Genomic DNA, 25,877 nt, shown 5'->3' on the forward strand with positions numbered 1-25,877 from the left:
GAAGATCTGGACTTTGTAGAAGCTGACCCATTTGGAAATGTCATCATTGCGGCTTACGTGACAGCTCATGCTCGCTTAAAATTGTACGAAGCTTTAGAACTGTTAGGGGAACGTGTCCTGTACTTTGACACGGACAGTTGCATTTACAACAACAGCACCCTGACATCGAAGAAGACCGTTTAGGAGCCTGGACAGACGAGCACCCCGACGAGAAAATTATAAGTTTCGCAAGTGGCGGTCCTAAAAATTACGGCTACGAATACCGGGATAAACAAGGAGAAGTGCACACGAAGTGTAAAGTGAAAGGATTGACACTGAATTATCGTACCAGTCGAGTGGTGAACTTTGGTGTATTGAAAGAAGCCTTGCAGTCTCGAAAAGATGAACGCTTTAAAGTGACCACCTATCAGCCAAACAAGATTGTACGTTTACCCACTCACCACATCGTTCGTCGACCCTTGGAAAAAGTCTATCAAATCGTGTACCAGAAGCGAGTGCGACTTCCCAATCACTTCACGTTACCGTATGGACATGTTGGTATTGGTCTGTATATAAAAAGGGACAATGTCTAAGATCGATAGTTCATTGTGACTACCAAGATCAAGCGAACAAGATGAATCCTTTCAAAGAGACATCGTTCCAGTTTGGGGATTGTAAAAATGTTTTACCTTCCCCTAGTGTGACTAATCTTGGATGGATAAGACCAATGCATTGCGACGGAAAATGTCCGGAAGGAAACTGCAAGTGTCCATGCGGTTACCATTGTAATTGCGTAACGGAGTTTGCAGACAAGTGCGATTGTGAGCCTTGCGATGGGAACGATGCTGTACGTTGTGACCTTAACGATGCCGTAAAGCATCATGGGAACTTTGTTCTCACTACTCCTATCATGGAAAGTGATGCTGTGCGTGTCAAACCTGATGGATGCCACTCGTCCTCTTGGATACTTTACTGGGTTTCATTTTAAATGTGGATGTCAACCTTCACGTCTACCACCCTACGGATGTCATCCATCCCTGAGCAAACTCCTGTCCATGTCACCCTACCCTCATCGAGATCCTGTGAAGGACGAATATTCGTTCCCTGTGCGTTTGTCGGAATACTGCGACTTTGAAATTCATCTTCAATCGTTCAAAGGAAAATGGCCTAAGTATTTGGGAGGACCAACCCCCCGAAGAATTAGCCAGAGCTGGACTTTTCTACTTGGGTGAAGGGGATAAAGTCAAGTACTTCAGTTGCGGTGTGTCACTTCACCACTGGGAACCACAAGATTCGGCCTACCTAGAACATGCTCGATGGTCACCGAATTGTCATTACTTACCCTTAGTGGGACCGAGACATTGAAGTAACTTACGATGTCGTTGAAGAAGAAGCCACATTGGCTAGGTGTCAAATGTTGGACATCACCGAGACCAGTATTTAAACTTCATTTAAAAAATGATATTGAATCATTACCTAAAGAACTGCAAGAGAAGATCTACAAGGAAGTTTGGCAGAGTGAAATCTCAATGGGTAACTGTAGAACTTTTGTGCCGAGAAATTCATAAGAGGAAAGTGAAAAAAGTTAACCAATGTGTTAGATTTTTCTGGATCAAGGGTGCGTTCATCCTATTATACCGCTTTAGTCCGTTTACATCACAAGATTTCAGTGACATTCTTGGACGTTACCCTGAGTGGCAGTGGTCAGAAATTACTTACTATGTGGATTACTTTTGCTCTAGGAGAAGATTGTAAATTGTACTGACTGACCTATTCATGGATACTTTACAAGAGAACATTCGTGCTTTGCCTGTGGAGTTGAGAGAACGCATTTACCGAGAGCTGGTCAAAATACAAGTGAAACGTAAAGAACAGTTGCATCCGTTACGTCACCGGTGTTTGAATCAGTGGTACCTGAATGCTATACAAGGACTGATTCAGGTAAAAGTGTTCCATTGGACAGACATTAATGAACGACCCCATGGTTTAAAACAGGATTGGTTTGCTATTGATGATTCTATGTACTACATTGTAACTTATTGCATCGAATTCCAGAGGAAGAGTTAAAGACTTACCAACATCTTTTACACAATGTCAACTTAGTGAAAGAGGAAACTTCTGAACGAATTGTAATGTGTAAATTAGTGACTCAACGATTTAAATTCGACACTGAAGTAAAACCATGTCTGTGCAAACGCTACATTTATTGTGTCAGACAAAAGAGGATTTAGTATGACCTATTCATGGATACTTTACAAGAGAACATTCCTGGTTTGCCTGTGGAGTTGAGAGAACGCATTTACCGAGAGCTGGTCAAAATACAAGTCAAACTTAAAGAACAATTGCATCCGTTACGTCACCAGATATTAACCACTGGTACCTGAATGCTATAAGAGAACTGATTCGTCAGAAACTGTTTCAGTGGTCAGACCTTGTTGAATACTTCCAGGTCGCCAATGATCGACATGTTTGTGATTTTGGTTACTTCGAGATTCACCTAGTGCAACGAATTGAGGAAGACAAGTTAAAGGATTACCAACATATTTTACGTGGAATCTGCTTACACAAAGAGGAGACTTCTAATCGAACTCTGAAGTGTAGGTTACAGTTTGGAGCATTTAAATTTCCAACATGAGAACGAAGATGTCTGGGTAGAAAGTACGTGTATTGCTTCCGAAAAAAAGAGAGTATAAAAACAGGCTGCCATGCCAAGGCTTTTATCACATGTGATTGAACAGATTCCGTGGAAGGAACTCAATGACCATATTCAAACCGTGGATCATTACCATCAATTATTACAAGAACTGTCTCCGTTCAATTTGGGTCGACAAGTGGTGTGTGTCTTAGTGACTTGTTTTCTGGGATTTCGTTTACCAGCCGATTCCTTGTGGACTCTTTACGAACAGTACTTACCAACCAAATGGCCTTAAATGGTCACGAAAGACTCATTTTGCTCAAAGCCTTGCGTTTTCATCTGGATACTTTTCGACCTCTACGGGAAAAAAAGATTCGTCAATTTTTAGCTACCGAAGACGTGTATGACGATGTGTGTGTAGCTTGTGACTTACACCCCCATTGGACAGATGTACGTGCCTGGAAAAAGGGGGTTTTGAGGCTTGGACCCAACAAGTGACCCAGTATGCTTGAGAGTTGTGATCCTTCCTTTCATCGTCCAAAGAAAAAAGTCACTTTTCAACCTGTGTTAGTGACAGTACCAGAAGAAGAACTCGTCACTCAGGACAGGACTATCGTGGACATTCCTGAAAGACTCTTTCGGTAGGACACTTGTGTGACCTAACCCCCTATAGAACTGGTCAGAACATTACCCAAAACATGTTGTACAGAAACTTGTTTCTATTCCACGTTGATCATTTTCATGTGCCTTTTATCGTTGTACTTAAGCCTTTGGCTTTTATGTATTTTTGTCTTTCGTGTTCATGTTTAAAACATTCAATAAACGTGTCCTGAAAAAAGTATATAAACTCTTGTCTTGTCTGTTTTCGTGTCACAAGTGACATTCCTGACACTATGGCTACCTCTGCTGTCTCTGCTCCCTCTTTATCTACTGTCAAAGTCATCGACAAACACTTAGATCGTGCCAGTTGGGACGCTTTGTATCTTCGCCATCCCTTTAACATGCTCATTGGTGGACCTAGCGGTTCAGGCAAAACCGAATTTGTCAAACGTTTGATCGAACATAAACATCATTTGATCGATCGACCACCTCAACGCATCATGTTGTGGTATAAAGAGTGGCAATCGGCGTTCAGCCTCTTGCGAGAAAGTCAAGGCGATTCCATCGTGTTTGTGGAAGGCATTCCGAATCGTCTCTTACTCCCGTCAAACCCATTTGGTCATTTTCGACGACATGTTAGGAGAAGACGAAGAAGAAATTAAACTTTGGTTTACACGCAAAGGGCATCATCGTAATGCCAGTGTCGTTTACATCACTCAAAATTTGTTTCAACAACGTAAAACCCATCGCACCATCAGTCTCAATCTCATTAAGTGGTCTTGTTTAAAAGCCCTCGAGATAAATCGCAAGTGCAAGTCTTAGCCAAACAGTTAGGAACGCCTTGGTCACTCATGCGTACGACGATGCCACTCAAACTCCACACGCCTATTTACTCGTCGATTTGAAACCTACTACCTCTGATGATTTGCAATTTCGTACCCAATTGTTTCGCCACTGGTGCCAAGACGGAGGGCCTGTCCTGTACATGTCTCCGTCCACGACTTAACCCCACAAAAATCTATAAAAACCTAAGACACTTTTCGTCTGTCTCACAGTCTCAACATGACGTCCCTTCAGTCGCATCTTCCCGTCAAATTGATTCGTGCCTTGTATGGCATCAGTCGAGAAAAAAATCCACAAATACGGGCTCGTCTCTTAGAAGCCAGTCTCAAAGAAGTCTTACGATGGTTCACGGTGACAGCACGTCAATTACTACAAGGGATCATTCAGATTCCTCATCAAACCAAACGCTTTTTTGATCGAAACAAAGTCGCTTTTACCCAACTGGCCGATCCCCGCATCGACACTCAGACCAAAAAGCAAATCATTTTGAAACCTGGAGGGAGCGGTACTCTAGGAGGTGTCATCATTATCTCTCTCTTAAGATGGGATCCTAATGCTCCCAAAGTTCTCCCCAAGAAAAAAGCCAAACGAAGCTCCAAGAAGAAAAAGAGCCACGGTGTCAAGACCAGGTCCCCAAGGAGACCCGTGTCTCCAAGAACTTCTCCAGTGGCGGGACCCTCCTCTTTTCGGTCACCACCCCGGAAAAAGAAAAGCCCATAGAAAAAGAAACAGAGAAAAAGTCCCCAGAAAAAGAAAAGCCCACAGAAAACTAGTCGCAAGAGAGGTACTTCGGGCAGGACACAACCTTACACTCGCAAACCACGACCTGCAAAGACGGTGACCGCGTCTCCGGTAGCCTCAGGTTCATTCACTTCTCTGTTGATGACACCAAGAACTGAGAAGTACTTGGAGACGTTGATCACACCAAGAACTTCTCCGTTGATGACACCAAGAACTTCTCCAGTGGCAGGACCATCCTCTTTAGCGGCAGTGGCCGCTGCTCACAAAGTACCTTCTCCCAAAATCAAAGTCCAAGAGAGATCGGGCATGTTACAAAGTTTACTGGATTTGTCCAAGCAAGAACTGGCTCGATTTGGTCCGTTGCGTACCCCTACACGACGTGTCATGCCTGTCTTCAAGTTAATACGACGTAAAGACAATCAGTGGCGACGCGTTCCAGTATAAAAAAGGTCTGTGACAGAGTAGGGGTATCAGTGTTTTGGTGCTCCTGAAGACTCAAAGATGTCACCCTCCAGAAAACACCCCTCTTCTAAACCCCAAGGAAAGAAAAGGAAAGGATTGCCTCCTCGTTTAGTCAAACATGGGGACATGTTATCTGTCCTGCCCAAAGCTTCTCCACTCCTACGAAAAAACCTCATTCAAACAGCCTCCAAAGAGGTCATCGATACCGTGTGCGAATGTTGTTTGAACGTCTTGAAAGGCACGATCCCTTTGTCCAAACACTAGAAACAATGCTTAGGCAAACATCGTCACGTTATTCGCCAAATGGTTCAAAAGAAAATCCCCCTTCGTCAAAAGAAGAAGATGTTGGTCCAACGTGGAGAAATTTTACCCCTCTTGTTAGGCCCATTGCTGAAAGGAGTCTTGGGAACCATGTTGGGAGGACTCGTGGGATCAAGATAAAAAGGACCTCTGGAGACCCTAGATCTCAGAATTGACCCTTGACATCCAATGGAAGGACGAAAACTAGCTTTAGTGCCTTACAAACGATGGATGGAATACCATCGTTGGCAAGAACAGCGGACCACGCATTTACCTCCCAATCCCAATTTGAGCGAGATGTCCCAGTTACAACACGAATTGCAGGCCTTGATGGATCGCCAAGATTTGTCCGAAACAGAAAAATCGGAAAAGTACGGGCAACTCTTGCAACGACTGCAACTCTTTCACCAAAAAGCTTTAGACGAAACAGCTCTACCCACTCTGAAAAATTTTAAGACCTTGATGAAAAGTCCAGCACCATTACCACTGCCACCACCACTACTACCATCCCCAGGGGTCACCAGAGACGCTACCCCACGAAGGCCTGAGGAAGAAGAGATACGAGAAGTTTTTCAAACACCGTCAGCAGCTCCCATTTCTAGTAAGATTGCATCGTCCTTGTTGACCCCGTACCCGACACCCCAACGAGAAGAAATGAAAGCCTGGGTTAAAAAGATGATATCCACTCCTCCTTCGACAGAAGTGAAAAAGAAATAAGGGAAACCAGAAGTGAAAAAAGAAAAGAAGACCAAAGTCATTCCATTACCACCTCCACCACATCAATGGCAAGCCAATTTAGCCGATGTCTCTCATTTGGCCAGCTACAATCGCGGCTACAAATATTTGTTTTGTGTCATCGATGTCTTTTCCAAATTTGCCTGGGTCGTACCATTGACTTCCAAATCGAGCAGTGAGTTAGTGCGAGCCCTGCAACGAGTGTTGAAACACTGTGGTTTTCACCCTCTTCGATGGCAAACGGACAAAGGCACCGAATTTCTGAACCAAGCTTTCCAAAAAGAATTAAAGAAACGTGACATTCATTTTTTTACCACCGAGAATCCTGAAACCAAAGCCAGCATCGTGGAACGTTTCAACGCACTTCGAAAGAACGCATGTGGAAATATTTTACGCATCACCACACTCTCAAGTACATCGACATCTTACCACACCTGGTGCAAGCGTACAACCAATCTTACCATCGAAGCATTGGACGTGCCCCGCAAGAGGTGACTCCCGACAACGAAGTGCTGGTGTCTGATCGCCTGTTTGGTTGGTCCCCGACGAGGGCTGTCCCCAAGAAAAGTGGAGTGTTGGCCGTGGAGATTGGGTGCGCATTGGCAAAACCAAACGCACTTTCGACAAAGGTTACTTACCTAACTGGACGACCGAATTGTTTCGTGTCACTGGACGAGTGCATGGCCGTCATCCTGCCGTCTATAAATTGGAAGACATGAACGGAGAAGTGTTAAAGGAACGTTTAACTTACCCGAGTTACAACGTGTCACCAAAAAAGAAGACTACGTGTACGACATCGAAAGCGTTCTCGAACGCAGAACCCGTAAAGTGGGCAAACGACGTGTCAAAGAAGTCAAAGTACGTTGGAAAGGATATCCACCCAGTTTTGATTCTTGGATCGACGCTTCGCAAGTCATCGACTATAAAAAGAAGTGACCATCATGCCCTTTCACACAGACTCAGCAACTGCTACCGCTCCTTCACCCAGTTCTTCTCTGCAAGATTTACAGAAACAACCCTTGTGGGTGTGGTATGGAGAACGTGTGCCTAAAACGCAAATCGTCTTTTTCTACCAAATCTTTGTGGTGTATTGTGTCATCGGTGCAGCCATTGCCAATTTGAGTTTGCAACAAAGAGACAAACAATTGTGGACCATTTTATTAAGCAGTTGCATCGGTTACCTGCTTCCCAATCCCTCCTTGAAATTCTCTTCCAACGTGAACAACGGGAACCTTGTGTCCAGTGTCAGTGCCAGTCACCACTCCAACAACAATAACAATCCCATTTTGGGCGGAGACACGCCTCTGACTTCCAGTAACTCCTCGTACAGCCACATAACTCTGGAATTATGAACATTAACAACCAATTTTACTTAACCTTACCCAGTGACAGTTCCATGGAGGTGTTTCCCAAGAACACTTTATGCTGTTACACGGTCAAATTACCTCAGACCATCCAATTAGATCACGAAGCCCATTGGGAAGTGGCTTTAGTGGAAATCATTCACCCGACCCAAGTCCTCAATGTCCTTCCCAATCAAAATTATTTTTCAGTGGAAGTTCATGACGAACAATTGCAAAAGTATTTGAATACCCATGTCAAATATGATAACAAAATATATAACTCAGAAACTCAAAGGTGGTCCTATCACTTGTTCGTTCCTCCAGGCTATTATTTTAGTGGTGAACATTTAGTGAGCACCATTACCTCCAGATTTAATGTCGTGTTTCTGAAAGCTTTGGAAAGTGTCAGAAAAAGTGTCACCATGGAGTACCACAAAACAGCTCGTCGTTTCCTGATGAAATTTGACGGGGGTAAAATCATGTCTATTTTATTTTGTCCTGAATTGTTTGACATGTTGGGCGGGGACATGGACATGAGGAGAACCATGATGAAGAAAAACGAATTACCAGTCATTTTCGACAACGATTATTTTAGCAAGTTATTTCGTTCCCCGGTAGAACTGAACCAAGGACTGAATTTGATCTTTGTGTACTCTGATGTGGTGGAGTACAATGTGGTGGGACACACCTCCATACCGTTACTGCGCGTCATTCCTCTCAAAGTGGATTCTGCCACGAACGCTGACGAGGAAGGTGGAAACACTTATCACGTACACCGCGAATTTGTACATCGTTACTATTTACCTGTCAGCAAGTCTTATTTGGACACGGTCAACATTGCTATAAAAGGAGATCTGGGACAAAATATTCCATTCACCAAAGGAAAAGTCACGGTGAAACTCCGTTTTGGAAAACGGTTCTCAAACGAGTTGTAAGTCATGTATCCAGTGTACCGAAGGGTTGCTCGACAGCGAGGACACGGTTTAGGAGATATGTTAAAATCGGCTTTTCGTTCGGTGGCTCCGGTGTTGAAACCGATGGTGACACGCGGATTGCATGCCTTGAAAGATGCCGCATTGACACACGGCAAAGAATTTCTCCAAAATGTCATCATTGACAAACAAATCCCAAACGAAACTTTCTTGAGAGCAGGCAAAAATGTCTTGTTGCAAACGGGCAAAGACCTTTTCGGTCGACGAGAAACTCCTATAAATGCCCTGAACCCTACTGAGTCAGGCATTCCAACTTCCCTGACGAGACAGCAAGGACAAGGCAGAAAGAGACGAAGAAGAAGCACCCTTTCACCAGACTTCACTCTTCTAAAGCTAGAAAGACAAAGAAAAGAAGAACCGTTCGAGCCTTAGACGTTTTCGATTATTAAAGTATTGAGAAACAGAAAAAAATGATGCACCGAGAGTCTTACGCCTGTTCCAAGTCGGAACTGGATCTGTTTGCCATGCCACCCACCATGATGACGATGCAAGAATCCCAATGGGTGGAATTTCATCCCGTCTCCTCTTTGATGGATTCAGCTCCCATCGAATTTGATATCAAAGTTCAGCCCGAAGATTACATCGATCTGAATAGCAGTTACCTGTATTTGAAAGTGAAAGTGATCAAAACGGACAACTCCAGTCCAGGAGGCGATGCAATAGTAGCTCCTGTCAACAATTTCATGCATTTCTTGTTCAGCGAAGTGGACTTGTACTTGAATAACAAACTGGTCATCAGCAGCATGGATACTTACCCTTATCGTGCCTACCTGGAAAGTCTCTTGACGTACGGAAAAGAAGCCAAGAATACTCATCTGGATGCTTGCGTGGTATGGAAACCTGACACAGCAGGTGCAACTATGTTTAACGACACAGCCCTCACAGCAGATGACAATCCTCACAATGTGGGGTTTAACGACCGTCGTAAGAAAATTTTGGAACGACGTAGTTTAGATTTGATGGATCGTTTGCATTTGGACATGTGGTTGCAAGAAAAGTATTTGCTGAACGAAGTGGATGTCCGCCTGAGACTGAATCGTAGCAGTGTCGCTTTCCATTTGATGGCCCAAGCCAACGAATACAAAACAATATTCAAGAAGCCAGACTCTACGTGCGTCGTGTGGAAGTGTTACCTAAAGTGGGAAACGACATCAGTCACACGTTGAGCAGAACGACCGCCAAGTATCCGATACGACGCGCAGAAGTGAAAACGTTCACCATTCCCACTGGACAGCGATCTATGATCGAAGATCATCTGTTCCAAGGACAGTTACCCAAACGTTTAATCGTTGGTATCGTAAGCAATGAAGCTTTCAACGGAGCCGTCACTAACAATCCTTTCCACTTTCAACCCTACAATGTGTCCAAGATTGAAGTCAGTCGCGATTGCAAGACCTTGTGTACCCGACCCTTTGAACCTGACTTTAGTCCCGCGATGAAGAATTACTTGAGATCGTACTTGTCCCTGTACGAAGCTACCGGTCAGTTAGGAACTAACACCAGTCACGGTATTACGTACGAAGATTATGCAGGAGGTTACGCTGTGTGGGCTTTTGATTTCACTCCAGACCAAGGCAGCGACGAGGGACATTTCCACCCTATAAAATCCGGTCAGATTTGAGTGGAAATTCAGTTTTGCTTGAAATCTAACAGAGTCGGTGAACGTCATCCTGTATGCAGAATTTGATAATATGATAAAAATCAACAGTTTGAGAGAAGTCATTCTAGACTATTAGAAGCTATGGAAGACTGTTATCCCTCTTTACCAAGTGGAGAAACTTTGGACATGGAATGTGAGGACACTGTGGAAGAAGAATCCCAAGACAAAGACGACGAAGTTGTGATGAAGTCCCGATGGCCAGAACAAGAAGCCCATTTAGTCTCTTGTTTCCTACAGTCCTGGAAGAAAAAATGAAGGAATTGATCAAGGAAGATTGCTATGGATGTCACAACGATCATCCCAGTCAAATTCAACACGATAAATGTCTGATGCTGAGTCAAGAAGAAAAATTGGACGAGTATCTGGACGAAGCGTGGGGTCTCATCTCGAAAGAAGTCGTGTTGCATCAGTGGTATAAAGGCTTGCGTGAACATTCTTGTCCTCCATTAACACCTCTGGAGATCCGTCGCATCAAAACTCTCGTGGATCAGGGTCCGAAGTCGGAGCTCGTACCCCTTTACTTGACAGACATTTTCCAAGAGAAAGTCAGGATCGAATTGATCACTTATCATTACCTGTGAAGAAAAGAACAACAACACAAATAAATGGATACCTGGGAACTTTATTATCTTTTGAACCACAGCTCGTACACTACTTCTTGGAATCCTGTCGTATGTGCTAAAGATGAACTCCCTCATCGCAAACCTCAAGACCATCAAGCTTATGTGATCAACACGGACGACAGTCATTTCCCAGGAACCCACTGGGTAGCCGTCTACTTTCCTTAAGAAGGATGTGTGGAATATTTCGATTCGTATGGATTGCCTCCTTTGGAAGACGATATCATTGACTTCATGAGAAGAAATGCTCAGACCACACGATTCAATAATGTGAAATTACAAGGTACAGATTCCTTGGTGTGTGGACAATATTGTGTGTATTTTCTGCATCATCGCAGCCTGGGATATTCTTTAGAACATTTAGTAACTCGTTTTGATCCTAGTTCTTCTTCTAGAAACGATGTGAAAGTAGATCGATGGTTTTATGACCATTATACTTATCTTTTGTCTCAAGCTAGGAAACGTAGTGTCCATCAATGGCCTAATGACTTCCAACAGTGGAAATCACAATTTCATTCACAACGTTGTCAGCCCTGTCCAAAATAGTGTTAGTGATTTGAGAAAAAAAATGTTTGTTATTTTGAAAAAATGTTTGATGTTATATTGATTGGTTATTGTTGAAAAACTTTGTTACTTGTTAGTGTTAAGTGATTTTGAATAAAAAACATTATTTTGAAGAAAAAAATGCCTTTGTCTTTTTTTTTAGCTATAGGTATCCTGATTCATGCTCTTTGACTTCTCTCTATCCCTCCCATGACACTCATTGAACGTTCCGACTCGAAAACCGTGTAGGGATGTTTTCCTTCACGTCCGCGCTTTCACTATAAAACCGGGGTAATCTCCAGTCTGACCATCCATTGTCGACTCATCCTCCTACGAAGATGTGCTCCAGACTAGCTAAGCTAAACGAAGCCTACGTGAATTTGCATAGGGTCATACACAGTCTGATATCGAAGCCTGAGGAGATAGAGAATGTTAGAATGTTAAAAGTCACTGAAGACCTGATAGAAGAGCTCTTCAGAGAAGAAATTAACAGAAAGAAAGAAGAATGGACAGAGAAGTAGAGACTTCAGAAACAGCAGAGAGAGCAGCAACAGCAACAACAGCAGCAGCAGCAACCTGAACCTGATAGAGGCTTTGTCGACTGTCGTATCGATACCAAAGAGTTCTTCTTCTCTTTCCGAAGAAGCAGACCTTATCCTGGGAGAAAGCCTATCATCACAGGAGGTCGTAATCTTAGAACTTAAAATATTGCCGTACCTTCAAGTTCACACAAACAAAAAAAAAAACCAAGCCCTTTTCAGGGCTACCCCAACCTATAGAAAAGAAATAACAATCGATTGCCTATAATAAGTTCAAAAAATAGAAGTGCGTATATAAGCACATGAATTATTTATCTTGCTTGGAAAGTGTGTGTGTGTGTGTGTGTGTGTGTGTGTGTGTGTGGTGTGTATGTGTGTGTGTGTGTGTGTGTGTGTGTATAAGTATTTTCTTTAAGTGGCTTGTCAAAATATTTTAGAATAGTGATGGGTAGTATAAAAAGTGAGTGAGTGTTTCTTTTAGGTCCGCGCGTTTTTTGGTCATGATCTGGGTAATATAAGTTTTGGGTCTTAGGGGGATGTTTTCCTTCACGTCCGCGCTTTTCGTATAAATTAAAAACCTCTCGTCAGTCTAGCTACCTTTGTTCATTGATCAAAACTACAAAATGAGCAGAAGGCTAGCGAAACTTCTTGAACTCCATGTGCACCTGGAATATGCCAGGCTCATACTGAATGAGCTGGCCGCAGAGGCTATAGTGGAAGACGGAAGGATGAAAGAGGAGGAGACAAGAAAAAAGAAGAGGAGGAAAAGGAGAGAGGGATGGCTGTACCACAGCCACAAGAAGGAAATTTCAGAATCCCAGAGACAGAAGATTAGGATTCTGAAGCCACTCATCCCGCCTCTGCACTCCCACCGAAAAGAGTGAAAGGAGACTGGAGTAGGAGATGCGTTTGCGGTGCCAGGCCGGGGAGGTGCAACCATTAATAGGTGTCTGTGGAGTTGGAAAAAAACCCAGCCCTTTTCAGGGCTACCTATACTCTAGAAAAGAAATATTAATAGATTTGCAAGTGTGTGTATGTAGAGTAGTGTGAATATAAACACTCACTCTTTTTTCCTGGTGTGATTGTATGTGTTTATGTGTGTTTGTAAGCACTAAAAGAACCTTTGTATGTATGTTAGATTGTTGGGTTTTGTAAGTGCTCAAGTACGTTTGTGTGGATAGTAGATTATGGATATGTTTTTGTTGCTTGGCGTGTGTGGATAGTATAGTTAGGGTTTGATTTGGCTGCTTTGCTTGTGTGTGTGTGGATAGTATATAATGAGGTTAGATTATATGGCTCATCAACTTTGTGTGGATAGTAGGTAATATGAGATAAGAAATGTAGGGGATGTTTTCCTTCACGTCCGCGCTTTTTATATAAGAACCCATAAGGTTCGTTGTTCGCACCATTCTACGGAAGAACCCAAGAAAATGAGTATCGCACTATTTAATGAGCTAAAGGAGAGTTGGTACTGGATGACAGATGCATCCTATGTGGTGGAAAGGCTAGAGAAAGAGTGGATGCATGAAGTTACGAAGGACTTTGTCAAAAGTCAAGTGAAGAGTCTCAAACTTGCCAGGGATCTGATTGGGGACATGACTGAAGAGGAGGTTAAAAAGTTAAGAGGCTTCATACAACTTGACTATGTGAAAGTGGGTATACTGAAAGAGGCCCTTGATTATGCTATTGAAGTCAGGTGTTTTTTAACAGATATTTTGGAGTGGACTGAGTGGTCCTATGTGAAATGGGGTTTAAACCAACTGATGAAAGCAGAGGAGATGATGAGGAAAGTGATGAGAGAAAAGTCAAGAAGATAAAAGACATTTGGACTGTAGAAAGAAAAGAAAAAGAAAAGAAAAAGAAAGAGGAAGAGTTTGAGCGACTTAACAACAATTTGATAAAAATACAGACCAAGTTCAGAGCGTTGGGTCATCCTGACTGGATGCCGGAAAATGATGAGAAGAAGAAGAAGAAGAAGAAGAAGAAGAAGAAGAAGAAGAAGAAGAAGAAGAAAGGAATAGTGGAAAAAGTCAGGAACTGGATAAAGAACTGGAGAAAATAAAAAAGAACAAGAAGAAATCCAAACGCCCTTTTCAGGGCCACTCCCATGCCTCGAAAAGATATTCACTTTCATGCCTACCTTTTTTTAAACAAATGTCTATTGTCTATTATGTGTGTGTGTGTGTGTGTGTGTGTGTGTGTGTGTGTGTGTGTGTGTGTGTGTTATATCCCTCTCCCCTGTTCAGTTTCCCTTGATGCTATACAGACCCACCACGTTCAATTTCCCTTGACGCTATACAGGCCCACCATGTTCAATTCCCCTTGACGCTAAACAGGCCCACGATTTATTCCCATGTTCAATTCCCCTTGACGCTAAACAGACCCACGATTTATTCCCCATGTTAAATTCCCTTGACGCTAAACAGGCCCACGATTTTTTCTCATGTTAAATTTCCACTGACGCTAAACAGGCCCAGGGTAGTTTTTAATGCTAATTCCCACTGACGCTGAATCGCCCCACTTCACTACTTCCGATCCCTCCGATAACTCTGATCGCTTCGGTCACTCGGGTCACTCTGGTCACTCGGGTCAGTCCGACCACTCCGATCACTCTGGTCATTCTGTGATCACTCAGGTCAGCTGAAAATACATCTAACACCGTGTACTATGCATGACACGGGCATATACGATAAAACGTAATGATGTTATATACGGGAAGTTGTGCAGATTAAATTATCGGCACAATTGCAAAACAACAAACAGGTTCGGAAGTAAACCTAACCGTGCCCAACGAAAATCCTACGATACTAAACGTTTCTTAAAAAATGCAGCTTTTTATATAAATCTCTTGCTAAGTCACAAACAAGAACAGAAAATATTTGCATTATACTACGTAAACTGAAGCTACATAGCAAACATACAAAAATAAACGTGGTAGTGCAATAGTTATAACTTATACACAAGAAATTAATATTTCACATACCTCAGTTGAAGCTGTACAAGTCCTTAAAGTAGGCCGCTCACTGACAAAACGTTCCGTAACGTGAAGATTTAATCTTACGGTGAGGCATTTATACACAGACGAAGTCATCATAACTTGTCTGTGCGTTGGAAGCATTCGGTTTTTCCCATTGAAAGCATTTTGCACGTGCGGAATTGGATGAACCGAACTCACTATTTCTAAAATTTGTACAGTATACATAAACCATCATCGGGTATCGTTGCACACAAAAACGAAAACCCGAGTACATGTATTTAATAAATAAAAGGATTTATATAATTCCGTGACAATACCTCCCCTTTTAAAAAAGTGGTAACACTTTTAGAAAAATCACGGAATGTGAACATAAACAATTGTTAAAACATTCAATTTTGAAAACTGAACGAAAATGATCTACTAATTACACCCTAGTTATAAAATCAGCACCCACATTTTCTGACCCTCGAATCGCCTGGATTCGGAAACTATACGGTCGCACAACGCATCAATCTTGCGTGGGCGACTTTGCCTTTTTCAAGTATAAGAGCGGCTGATGGTTCGTTTGTAGGGTAAACTCCCTCCCGATGAGGTACGTGTGGCATTTTCCTATCTCCCATACTAAGGCTAGGCACTCCTTCTCAATCACAGAGTAGTTTCGCTCCCTAGAGAACAATTTCCTACTTGCATAAGCAATGGGCAATTTCATCCCCTCTGGCTCTTGTAGCAAAATAGCCCTAAGACCCGTATTGGACGGATCAGTCCTCGGCACAAAAGTTTAGTTCAAATCTGGCAACTTTAAGATTGCTGCACTTACCAGTTTCTGTTTTAAAGCGCTAAATGCCTTTTCCTGGCACACCCCAGTGGACTTTATTCGGTTGCCCTTTCTAAGTCAAATCTGTTAATGGGCTGGCAATAGCCGCTAAATTGGGGACAAATTACCTTTAAAACCCAATGAAACCTAGGAAAGATCTTACTTGTTTCTTAGTTTCTGTCCTATGTGCATCTCTGATTGTTCCTATTTTGTCTGGATGAGGTTTAAACTGGCCTAGTCCACTTACAAGATATCCCAAACATTCTAGGTTAAAATACCCTATACTTCATTTGGTGAGCCTAGCTGTAAGATTGATAGAGTGAAATCTATCGAATAGATTCCTTAATACCTTAACATGTGCATCCCAGGTATATGTATAAACAAAGATATCATCTACAAAACTATAGACGTTTTCCATACCGTTTATCACTTTGCGCATGAGACGAACGCACGACACACCGGCGTTGACTAAACCGAAAGGCATGACTTTACATTGAAAAAGACCTTTGGGAGTCACGAATGCAGTTAACTCGCGCTCATTATCAGCGATTGGAATCTGCCAATAGCCCTTGGTAAGGTCTAATTGGGAAATGTATTTGTGACCTGCCAACTTTGAAAAAAAACCTTTTATGTTTGGCATTGGTTCTGTGTCGAACACGGAGATTTTGTTCAGTTGCTAAAAGTCAATGCACAAACGGTTTGTCCCGTCTTTTTGACTAACACAACGGGGGACGAGTACGGGGAACTGGAAGGTTCGATCACTTCCTGATCTAACATTGTCCCCACTTCTTCGTAGATTGACTGTCGCGCATTAAAGGGGATTGGATATCCTTTAATCCTGATCGTATTAAACTTGATCTCGTGTTGAATCAATCCAGTACGGCCTATTTTGTCCGTAAACACGTCCGGGTATTGGGACAAAACCTCCAAGATCTGCGTACGCTGACCCTCGGATAAATCCGGGCATACATTGATCTGGTCCACCTTCTTTCCCTACGTCAGTGGGGTATTCAAGGGGCATTTCGGTACTGGAGACGAATTCCTATTCGTCACACGACCTCTCCTCTATCACCGCTACACATACTACATTCAATGCCCCTTTATCAATCGTTTGACTAGGTCTTTCTACTTAGAGTTTCAGAATATTGGCGTGAAATATCTTGGACTTAACCTTCCACGTCGACGATGTAGTCCATTTCACCTTTCACCTGTCTGACTTCGTATGGTCCTTTCCATTGGACTAGCAGCTTGCTTTTTTTTATTCTTTGGGAGAAACACCAACACTTGATCGCCTACATCAAAACTTCTTACTTCGCGTTCCTCGGTTGTAGTACTTCGCGTACTTACGACTAGATTCGCAAGTTTGTCTAGCGTCATTCGACATGTACTCTCTAACCGTTCTCGTAAATCTACCACGTGTTGGTAAGTGGTCTTATCTTCTTCGTTCGCGACCTCGTCTGACCACAGTTCACGTAGAATACGCATAGGACCACGAACTGTCCTACTGTACAATAGTACAAACGGAAAGAAGCCAAACTTTTATGAGGAACCTCATGACACACGAACAGAATTGCGTTCAGGTACCTATCCCAATCCGTAGGTCTTTCCGCACATGTCCGTCGCAACATTTGCTTCAACGTCACGTTGAATGTCTCTACCAGCTCATTGTACATAAGGTGGTAGAGTGTTGTTCTCAACTGTTTAAGGGACAACAACTTACTAATTTCGGTCATGATATTGAAATTTCAACCACCACTGCGTAATTCAAAATATACACTGTAAAAAGTCAACATGGGAAATAGAACTTTAAACCCCCACTGTATAATTCAACATATAAAATGGAACGTCAAGGACATGAAATTGGATCCAGCACGTGATATTGGATTTCTCGACATACGACATTGAAGTTTCAACTGCAACTTTCTCACTGGACCAGCTTTTGTCCGCTACGTGGCCTCATATGATAGGGTTAAGGAAATGTTACCTCTTGAACTTTCACCGTAGCTGCAGGGATTGTATCTGACAGTATTGAGTTAACGGCATCCTCTGCGGAGCTTTCAGCCTTCACCTCAATTATGGGATCGCTTGCTTCTACCTTTTGGAGAAAAATTGCAGGATTAGTGAGATACGGTTTTATTTAAAACAGACTTTGTACATGTCTTAAAAAAAACATGAGAAAAAGAAAGGAAAAAGAAAGACAAAGGAAAGAAATATAGAAACAAACATAATTACATTGATTAAGAAGATACTCACCCTTTTAAACTCTCCCCTCCCCTCCCCAAAATAAAAAAGCTTTGAAATCTGCAACGGTTTAACTTTTGTTTGTAAAACACTTATGCCTCCAACGTATTTTGTCGTCTGCTCTTTGTGAATCCTGACAACCAACAAAAATTTGTAAAGTAGGTGAATGTTTATAGTTGTTTCATATAGGACAAAAGTGTAAAAATGTGGACAATGTATTTCAGTAAAATAAAACTGAAAACTTCGGCAAAAGCACTAAATTTAAAAAATTCAGATATAAGTAATAAGTTGAACCAACACCGTCGCAGATACGAGTAACAACCAAATTTCGTTTGCATAGTGATGCGTGTGCGGAATAATCGTACTTACAAGGTATTCAACACAATGTACGATTTTTCAAAAAAATAAATAAATAAAAAGGCTTAAACGTCATGCCAGTACAAGTAAGTCATATACATATGCAAATTTAACGCTAAAAGTTTCATTTGACTACGTCAGTCTGTTATGTATAATTGCATTAAAACGAATTTGGTTAAGTATGAATGTATGAATGGGCAGCAACAAACTAATATGCCGTATTCCCTTATGAAAGCTGGGGCAGGAAAAGGCATTGAATGTAATCTACAATGACCATTTCCCTGTCTAAGCATAAAATAGTCTTTTAATAACTTATACACGTGAAAGCAAAGGAGGACTACTAGAGACGGAGAGAAAGCAAGGTAACCAAACAGACTTGGAAAACAGTCCTCACTTTTTTTCCACGGTAAAGTGAGAAATTCGGCTTTGCAATGAACATCTGTAAGGAAATCGGTAAACTTTGCACAAAATATCATGGTACCGTTCATTCTTACGGTACATCTTTAATTAAACCATTACTTTACAAACTGTTCAACTACCGGAACTATTTTGTAACAAAAAGAGTATTAAAGGCAGAAGTGTGCAGAAATGGAAAGTGTAGCAATGTATTTTCGGTCATTTAACAAAATTCCGCATTTGAGGGTTAGTGGTCTGTAAATCCACCATTATGTGGTAAACTCCATACAATGCGGTAAACTCCATACAATGCGGTAAACTCTATACAATGTGGTAAACTCCATACAATGCGGTAAACACCATACAAGGCGGTAAACTCCATACAAGGCGGAAAAATCCGTTCATGTCGTCAACCTGGAAACTCTAATCCTTTCTGCATCACGTGGCTTTTGCAAGAATACTTTTGCAAAACGGTATTATCGAAAAACGAATATGACATTCAAAGACTGTGCAGAACCTGCTAACGTATTGGGACTGTACCTAGATGTGAGGAGTCAAATCTGAATAGTCGCTTGGGTTCACTTCTGAAATCAAAATTCATGTGATCGAATCCACATTATTGTAACAGTGTGAATGCAACACATAAGTGAGAGAATCCATAAATGAGTGATCTTGCCGCCGTCGATGTGATACGAAAAAAAAAAATTAAATTGACTAATGGCTAGATACCCTAATAAATCACAAAACTGCAAGGGTTTATCACCCCTGGTTTGGCGCATGATTGAATTGTAATTGGGATAACGGTCAGGCAGATGGATAGGCATGGCGAATGTGGGTTTAAGTAGAGGAAAAACGACAAAGTGACCAATATAAAGACATCATCTGTCATTTGAAGTAATTGTCATGAAATGAAATTTTCCAGATAGCAGATTATGTGAGAGGGGCGGAATAAAGAATTATTATAACATCGATTGGTGTGTTTTAATTTTAGGCGGTTAGATAAATTTAATCCTGATTGGCAAAGCTAAATACGGAGTATGTATGACCAGACGAAATTCAAGGTATTAAGTTATTTCATTCGCGAAATTAGTCTAAGTTTCTGCTGGAAGGCAATAAGTTGACTCCGAGCGTAGTAAAAAGCACTTTCTCGTTAAAATTGTTCAAGAGACGGATGTCTAGAAGTTTGAGGGACACGGGTCTTTAAGCAACCTTGAAGCAAGATAGTTTCCGAAAGCACAAGGACAAATAATTCGACATAAATAATCATAGAGAGGCCAGGAGAATAGAAAATTACGGTTGACGAACCGAAAGCAGGAGAGAGAGAGAGAGAGAGAGAGAGAGAGAGAAACAAGACTAACAGCGACTCAAACCTGTCACCACGTTGGAAGGACCGGCAAGAAACCAGTTTATGCAGGGCAGTTTGAATTGTATCTTTCACCTGATTTTATGATGAAATTTGTTATCGGTATAAATAGAACGGCTAATTGCAATTTTAAAAAATTTTGGTAATTCTATTTCTATGACAAAGTGTATCATTTAAATTTCATATTCAACTCCATTTGTATCGTTTTGCATACGGGTGCTTGTGTTTTCTATTAAATATCCCTGCTCTGACCTCTGTTATTCCATCCTTTCATTTCATGGTTTTTTTTATTATATAAGCGATCCGGGCAATGACACCGTAGTCGACCATCTTCTATTTTACAATAACCCAAACCACCATGTAACAATAATGCCAGTATGTTACTGTGTAAGCGTAACAACAACTTTTGAATCTCGTATGCCAGAATGGTCTCGGGTAAAAATATGACTAACAATCTTTTGGCGTGTTGTTTGTGATAGAAATTATCATCATTTGTATAAGATGGAAATGGCTTTAGAGTGGTTGTCTTTAATGTCATCAGTGGCTAGAAACTTCGTTGTCGGCATTTTCGAATTGCTGAACGTAAGGTCATGCGCATGAATAGCCTTGCCAGCGGGGTATTCAATCTCTCCCACTAATCATTGCACTACTGTTGATGGACATATGGTAGACAACCATTTCTTCAATCGGTTCTTTTGCCACCATCACATTTTCATTTTTATCTGTATAAGCTCCATCGGTAGAAGCACTGATAGAATCAACTTTCTTGTAAGACATTCTGTATGTAAAGGGATTTTGCTAATTAACAAGATGGATTACGTATTTCATTACATGGTAGATTAAAATCAAATTTCTTATATATTGTGTTCAGTCAAAATATGGAAGCTAGTAGGCGTACGAATATTGATGGGCCAGACTTTTGAACCCTAGCGTTTGAACATCCGGTTATGTTTTCATCAAATTTCTTATCTTCAGTCTGTACCTCCGTAAACTTTCCATCGTCAGATTGTATGTTATTGTCTCAACGCTAAGCTTACAAATAACGAGGTTGTTGCAAAATGTTGGTAATGTAATTATTCTAAGGTACTTGTGCAGGTAAACAACATGAAGCTTTGACTAAGATCTTATCGAGACACTATATGACAACGGACATAGTGGCTGTCAGTTACTTGTCTGCGCTAAGATATTACTGACTGCGACAGACATTAATTGTTCGCGCAATTTCAACTTTGGTTTTACCTTCACGATGTTCATCTGTGAGGCTCCTGACATCACTAAACCAAGGATGACTTCAGGATTGGACCCTGGTGGAAATGATACGAGTTTTTCTGAGAATATAGTGGTAAATTGGTCGATAGCTGCAGCCACATTGCTGGAATTTTGATTGGTTGAGGTGCTGGATGACGACGACAGGGAAGAAAATGCCTCAAAAGGTCTTGACTTGTAATAAATAAATAGTTATTATTATTATTATTATTATTATTATTATTATTATTATTAACCTAAAGCTTTCTCACAGACTACATCAGTCCAAGATTTAGATGAAAACTAAATAACAATAAAAATAATTAACAATCAACTGAACCAATATTGGACATGTTGCAGAGAAGTAATGAGAAGTAGTATGCTCTGGAATCAAATTAAATTTGCAATATATATATATATATATATATATATATATATATATATATATATATATATATATATATATATATATATATATATATATGTTTGACTCTGATGTTTTAAAGTAACCATAAATAGTGGAATACAAAATTAATTACCTAAAGGAAGACAAGCATTTTCCCGACATTTAACTGACGCACAAAATCTAATTTGTAGCGGCGCGAAAGATTGTGCAGGCCGTTCTTTCTAAATAATAAACGATTAAGGATTGTATCAATCATATAAAAGGGTTGAATATTGATTACACGGTTGATTATAACATTAATTTTAATTAAGTACTTAATTAATGAAAGATCTGAATACAAAATTGTATATTATACCTGGACATTAAAATGGTGTTCTATGTAATCACCGGTGATATCGACAACACGAATTATGACGTTCGTTGTGTAGTTTCTAGTAGAATCACCTAGCGACAATGACGTTTTCCCGTTGGAGTTGACTAGAAAATTAGAGAAGCTATAATTACAAGTCTCACGATTTTTAATATTTTTGTAATAACACAAAAATACATGTGAGGAATGTCTTTCTAGAAGTAAGAAAGTTAATGCGAAGCAATGCATATATCTTACGAATTACTGACACCATTACTATTTTCTCAATACTTCTTTTCACGAACTATTTGTACACTGGAATTCTTCGAGTTCTTCCAAAGCTCACCAGTCACGTCAACAGTACAAGAGATGTTGTCCTTATAACCTTACTAAGTACGAGTGGTATTTCAAAATTTCTGAATACTTTTTTCTTTGATTCTGTCAGTAAATTTTACGCCAATCGATAGACAAAATAATGTTCTAATAAATAGTTTGCATTTGTATGTGCAGTATGCCGGACACCTGCAGATATATGCGTGTGACATACCATAAGTAAATGACGGTGACCGAAAAAAAATCGGAGACGGAGAACAACGCTGCTAATGAGCAAAGAGCGTGCTGTAAAATGCACACGCTCTCTGGGTAGGCCGATAACTCTACCCCACTCCTAAAATCAGTGCCGAATTAAGGCCTTCCAGGGCCCAAAGCACTGAAAATAGTATGGTGCCCTGGACCTACAAAATATGAAACTAAAAAATAAACACTATTAAAAGCTAAATAGGTGGGATAATACCATTGTTGCCATCATTCCAAATCAAATACTCGTACATGCAGTTAGAAATGGTCATATATAATTCATTCAATTTTAGCATCAGCAAATAATTTTAACTTTTCTGGTGCCCTTTTGGGCTGGTGCCCTAAGCACATGCTTAGTCTGCTTAATCCGGTACGGCCTATAACAATAATGACTGGCGGTTATGGGGTTGATAGCCTATTCATTGAAACCTGCAAAAATCTGCAGACAATCGTGTCTGCACACATATATGTATATTTTATACGCTTAACGGTATTTATCGCGGCTTTTGAGCTACCGCCGGTTTTTTGGGCGATACGTACACACTATTTCCGGATCAAATCCAGTATTTGGCGACTCTGCCCCGTGGCCATTTTGAATTTCGCGCTATATGTGACTGTTTTCAAATAAGGCAAAACGTCAAAACTGTATGCAGGTGTGTTCCGAAAAGATCTGTATGCAGCAGAATTACACATTTTAATAAACAGGTGGTATCAGACCCGCACCTATCAGTATCAACGGGGGGGGGGGGGGAGGGGGGCTGGCTGGCTGATTTATCATCGGATTACATTTTGGGAAGTAATTCACTGTCATATCATACAGTTTTGAAGATGGTTTTGAGCTGGAAAACAGTCTCCATTCACGACATACGTAGACATAGTCTAAGTTTCACTTTGTGTTTCCCATGTCATGCAAGATACTTGGACAGTTACGTCGGGACCACAGGAGTTGGACGTTCGATAGTGAAAAAGTACCTTTTAGTTGTCATATCAGGGGTTGAGTGTTACTTAGATATTTTTTCTAGGTTAGATCTCGATACCTCCTATCATGCACTGAACAAATTTTCCGACTTTTATTGCTAAATGTCATCTGGAAAAAGTTTGCAAGAATCTGAGTAAAGCGACTACCGCTACAGTGGATTTTTTGTTTGTTGCGAATTCCATGCTTTCAATAACGGATGCGCGCTGACCTCCCACCTCAACTTAACTGTCCAAATATCTAACACATGGAGTGAAAGGTCACGGGAATCTCTGGCTAACTTGGACCAATGCTGAGCAATTTTTCTTAGCTGGTGTTGGTAAAGCATTTCCTTGCTTTGCGTGTTTCAGAGAAAGCGAGTAATTTATTATTACCATTGTAGAAATGAGACACAACCATGGAAAACGGCTACAACAATCTTTTTGGGAGAAAGGTGGATTCGATGTCTAAAAATAGGGTTGGTCGGGAAACCTGAAGTACATTTTAGGCACTAAATAGTAGTTTCCTCAATGGCAACCAAGTACAGATAAGCATAAGTGAGTTTTTGGCCTTTAAGAATTTATCTCACATGTATTTAGCAAACATTTCTCCCCTCCATCGACAACTTGAATTAATTGGTAACTGAGTTTGGGATTCACATCTGCCATGGGCGACCGTACTTCATTTTCACCGTCATCCAACCAACCGGAGCAAGAAAACGGAAGATCGTCAATCGTGGCGGTAACTGCGATGAAAATAGAAATATTTGAAGATTTAACATTTTATTTGTTGAATAGTTCCAACTATTTATTGGTTATGTACATTATCTCTCTTCGTACATGAAAGCTCAACTGAAACATTGATTATTGTGTTATATATGTTTAATTTATATTGTTATCAAAGAAAGGAAAGGAAGAGACAGAGACAAAAAGAAGAAAGAGAAACACAAATGCAGAGAGGTGGGGGAAACACAACTGCAAATGAAGAGATAAGAAATGGAAATGAAATATAGATTAAAGGAACTAAAACTGACATGGTGGGGGGTGCACACTTGTCCGCTTTGCACGCAAGGTCATGTTTTTATGTTATCAGAAATATGACGTCAGTACATCCTGTTCAAGATGAAGAAGTAGACAAATATTTTCTTCACTTTGCGAAAAGTGCTGAAAACTTTATGTGGTCAAGAGCGCACTGGACATTATTATTACAGCATGTACTAACTGTCAAAGCTTGTTACCTTTCCAGTTAATTACGACTACCCAGTGTTGAGTTCTGCACTTTTCTTCAAAAAATGTCATTTTTGCAGCGTTTTCAAGAAGGTTCGCGGCAGCTGGAAGATATCGGCTTACGTCGTCTGCTCTTCTTTGATAGATATATACTTATTTATATAATGGTGTTTAACAGCACATCAGTACAGGAAAAAAAAACTTATTTAGTGCAGTGTCTGGGGCGTGAAGTACTTTGAAATAAACACGTATTAAGGCAGTATTGTGCGCTTGGCAAGTTAACAAACTACCCAATGCGGTTGAAAGATGGACCGATAAATACCCAAGGTGAATTAATATTAAAAAATATCGCAAATGGTATTTTTCTTTCTCACCGTAATTCGTTTCGATTGTACAGTTTCCATTGTAGGGCGGTAAATTGCTTGCCCACTGTTTACTCGATGAACCATGTCTATTTCCAACGTTCATTTGGGCGGTAATCAGGTATTTGGAGCCGAACTTAAAAGATCCTTTCAGGATATTTATTCCCTGCGATCGCATTCCTGTAGTAATACAAAGGAGAACACCACATTATATGACGTAATTTTTATCTTAATTTTCACATACTGTGACAAAAGTAGTCTTATACATTGATTACACTAGCAAGGGAATATAGATTAACGTTCAAAAGGCGGATTCTTGCATTAAGTTTTAATTTGCTGCTTACCTATTTTGTATACAAATCATGTTAAAAAAAGGGGCGACTTTGTTCAACGATGCAGCTGCTCTCCTGTCATGTCGTCATATGTACTTTATATGCCAGAATTTTTTTTATTTCCAATGGAATAATTGTTCAGAGCTACTTGTTTTTAATTGTCTATATGTCTATAAATTTCATGGAGTCAGATGAAAGCCATGGATGGAAAAGTTTGAGCGTAATATCCTCTACTTTTGTTAAACAAATAATGTTTAAGTTCTCCAGACAATCGTCGCTGACTTGT

General features: G+C 40.8%; 2 protein-coding genes across 2 annotated transcripts in view; both read right to left on the reverse strand.

Annotated features, from left to right (window-relative positions):
• LOC149803146 (polycystin-1-like protein 2) overlaps window positions 1–22,265 on the reverse strand; it is a 79,430-nt gene extending 57,165 nt beyond the window's left edge. The window contains exons 1-3 of the mRNA XM_089951346.1: window positions 22,147–22,265; window positions 21,380–21,580; window positions 17,768–17,878 (exon numbers count right to left, since the gene is read on the reverse strand). Of these exons, the coding sequence (XP_089807472.1) occupies window positions 17,768–17,878; window positions 21,380–21,412 (144 nt within the window). The 5' untranslated portion in view covers window positions 21,413–21,580; window positions 22,147–22,265. The remainder of the gene's footprint in view (window positions 1–17,767; window positions 17,879–21,379; window positions 21,581–22,146) is intronic.
• A 1,978-nt stretch (window positions 22,266–24,243) lies between these two features.
• Window positions 24,244–25,877, reverse strand: part of LOC149803147 (uncharacterized) — a 38,717-nt gene continuing 37,083 nt past the window's right edge. Inside the window, exons 5-6 of the mRNA XM_089953893.1 lie at window positions 25,272–25,439; window positions 24,244–24,416 (exon numbers count right to left, since the gene is read on the reverse strand). Of these exons, the coding sequence (XP_089810019.1) occupies window positions 24,244–24,416; window positions 25,272–25,439 (341 nt within the window). The remainder of the gene's footprint in view (window positions 24,417–25,271; window positions 25,440–25,877) is intronic.

Source organism: Sinohyriopsis cumingii, chromosome 3, assembly GCF_028554795.1.
Source record: "Sinohyriopsis cumingii isolate HCF-2022 chromosome 3, ASM2855479v2, whole genome shotgun sequence".
Classification (NCBI taxonomy): Eukaryota; Metazoa; Mollusca; class Bivalvia; order Unionida; family Unionidae; genus Sinohyriopsis; species Sinohyriopsis cumingii.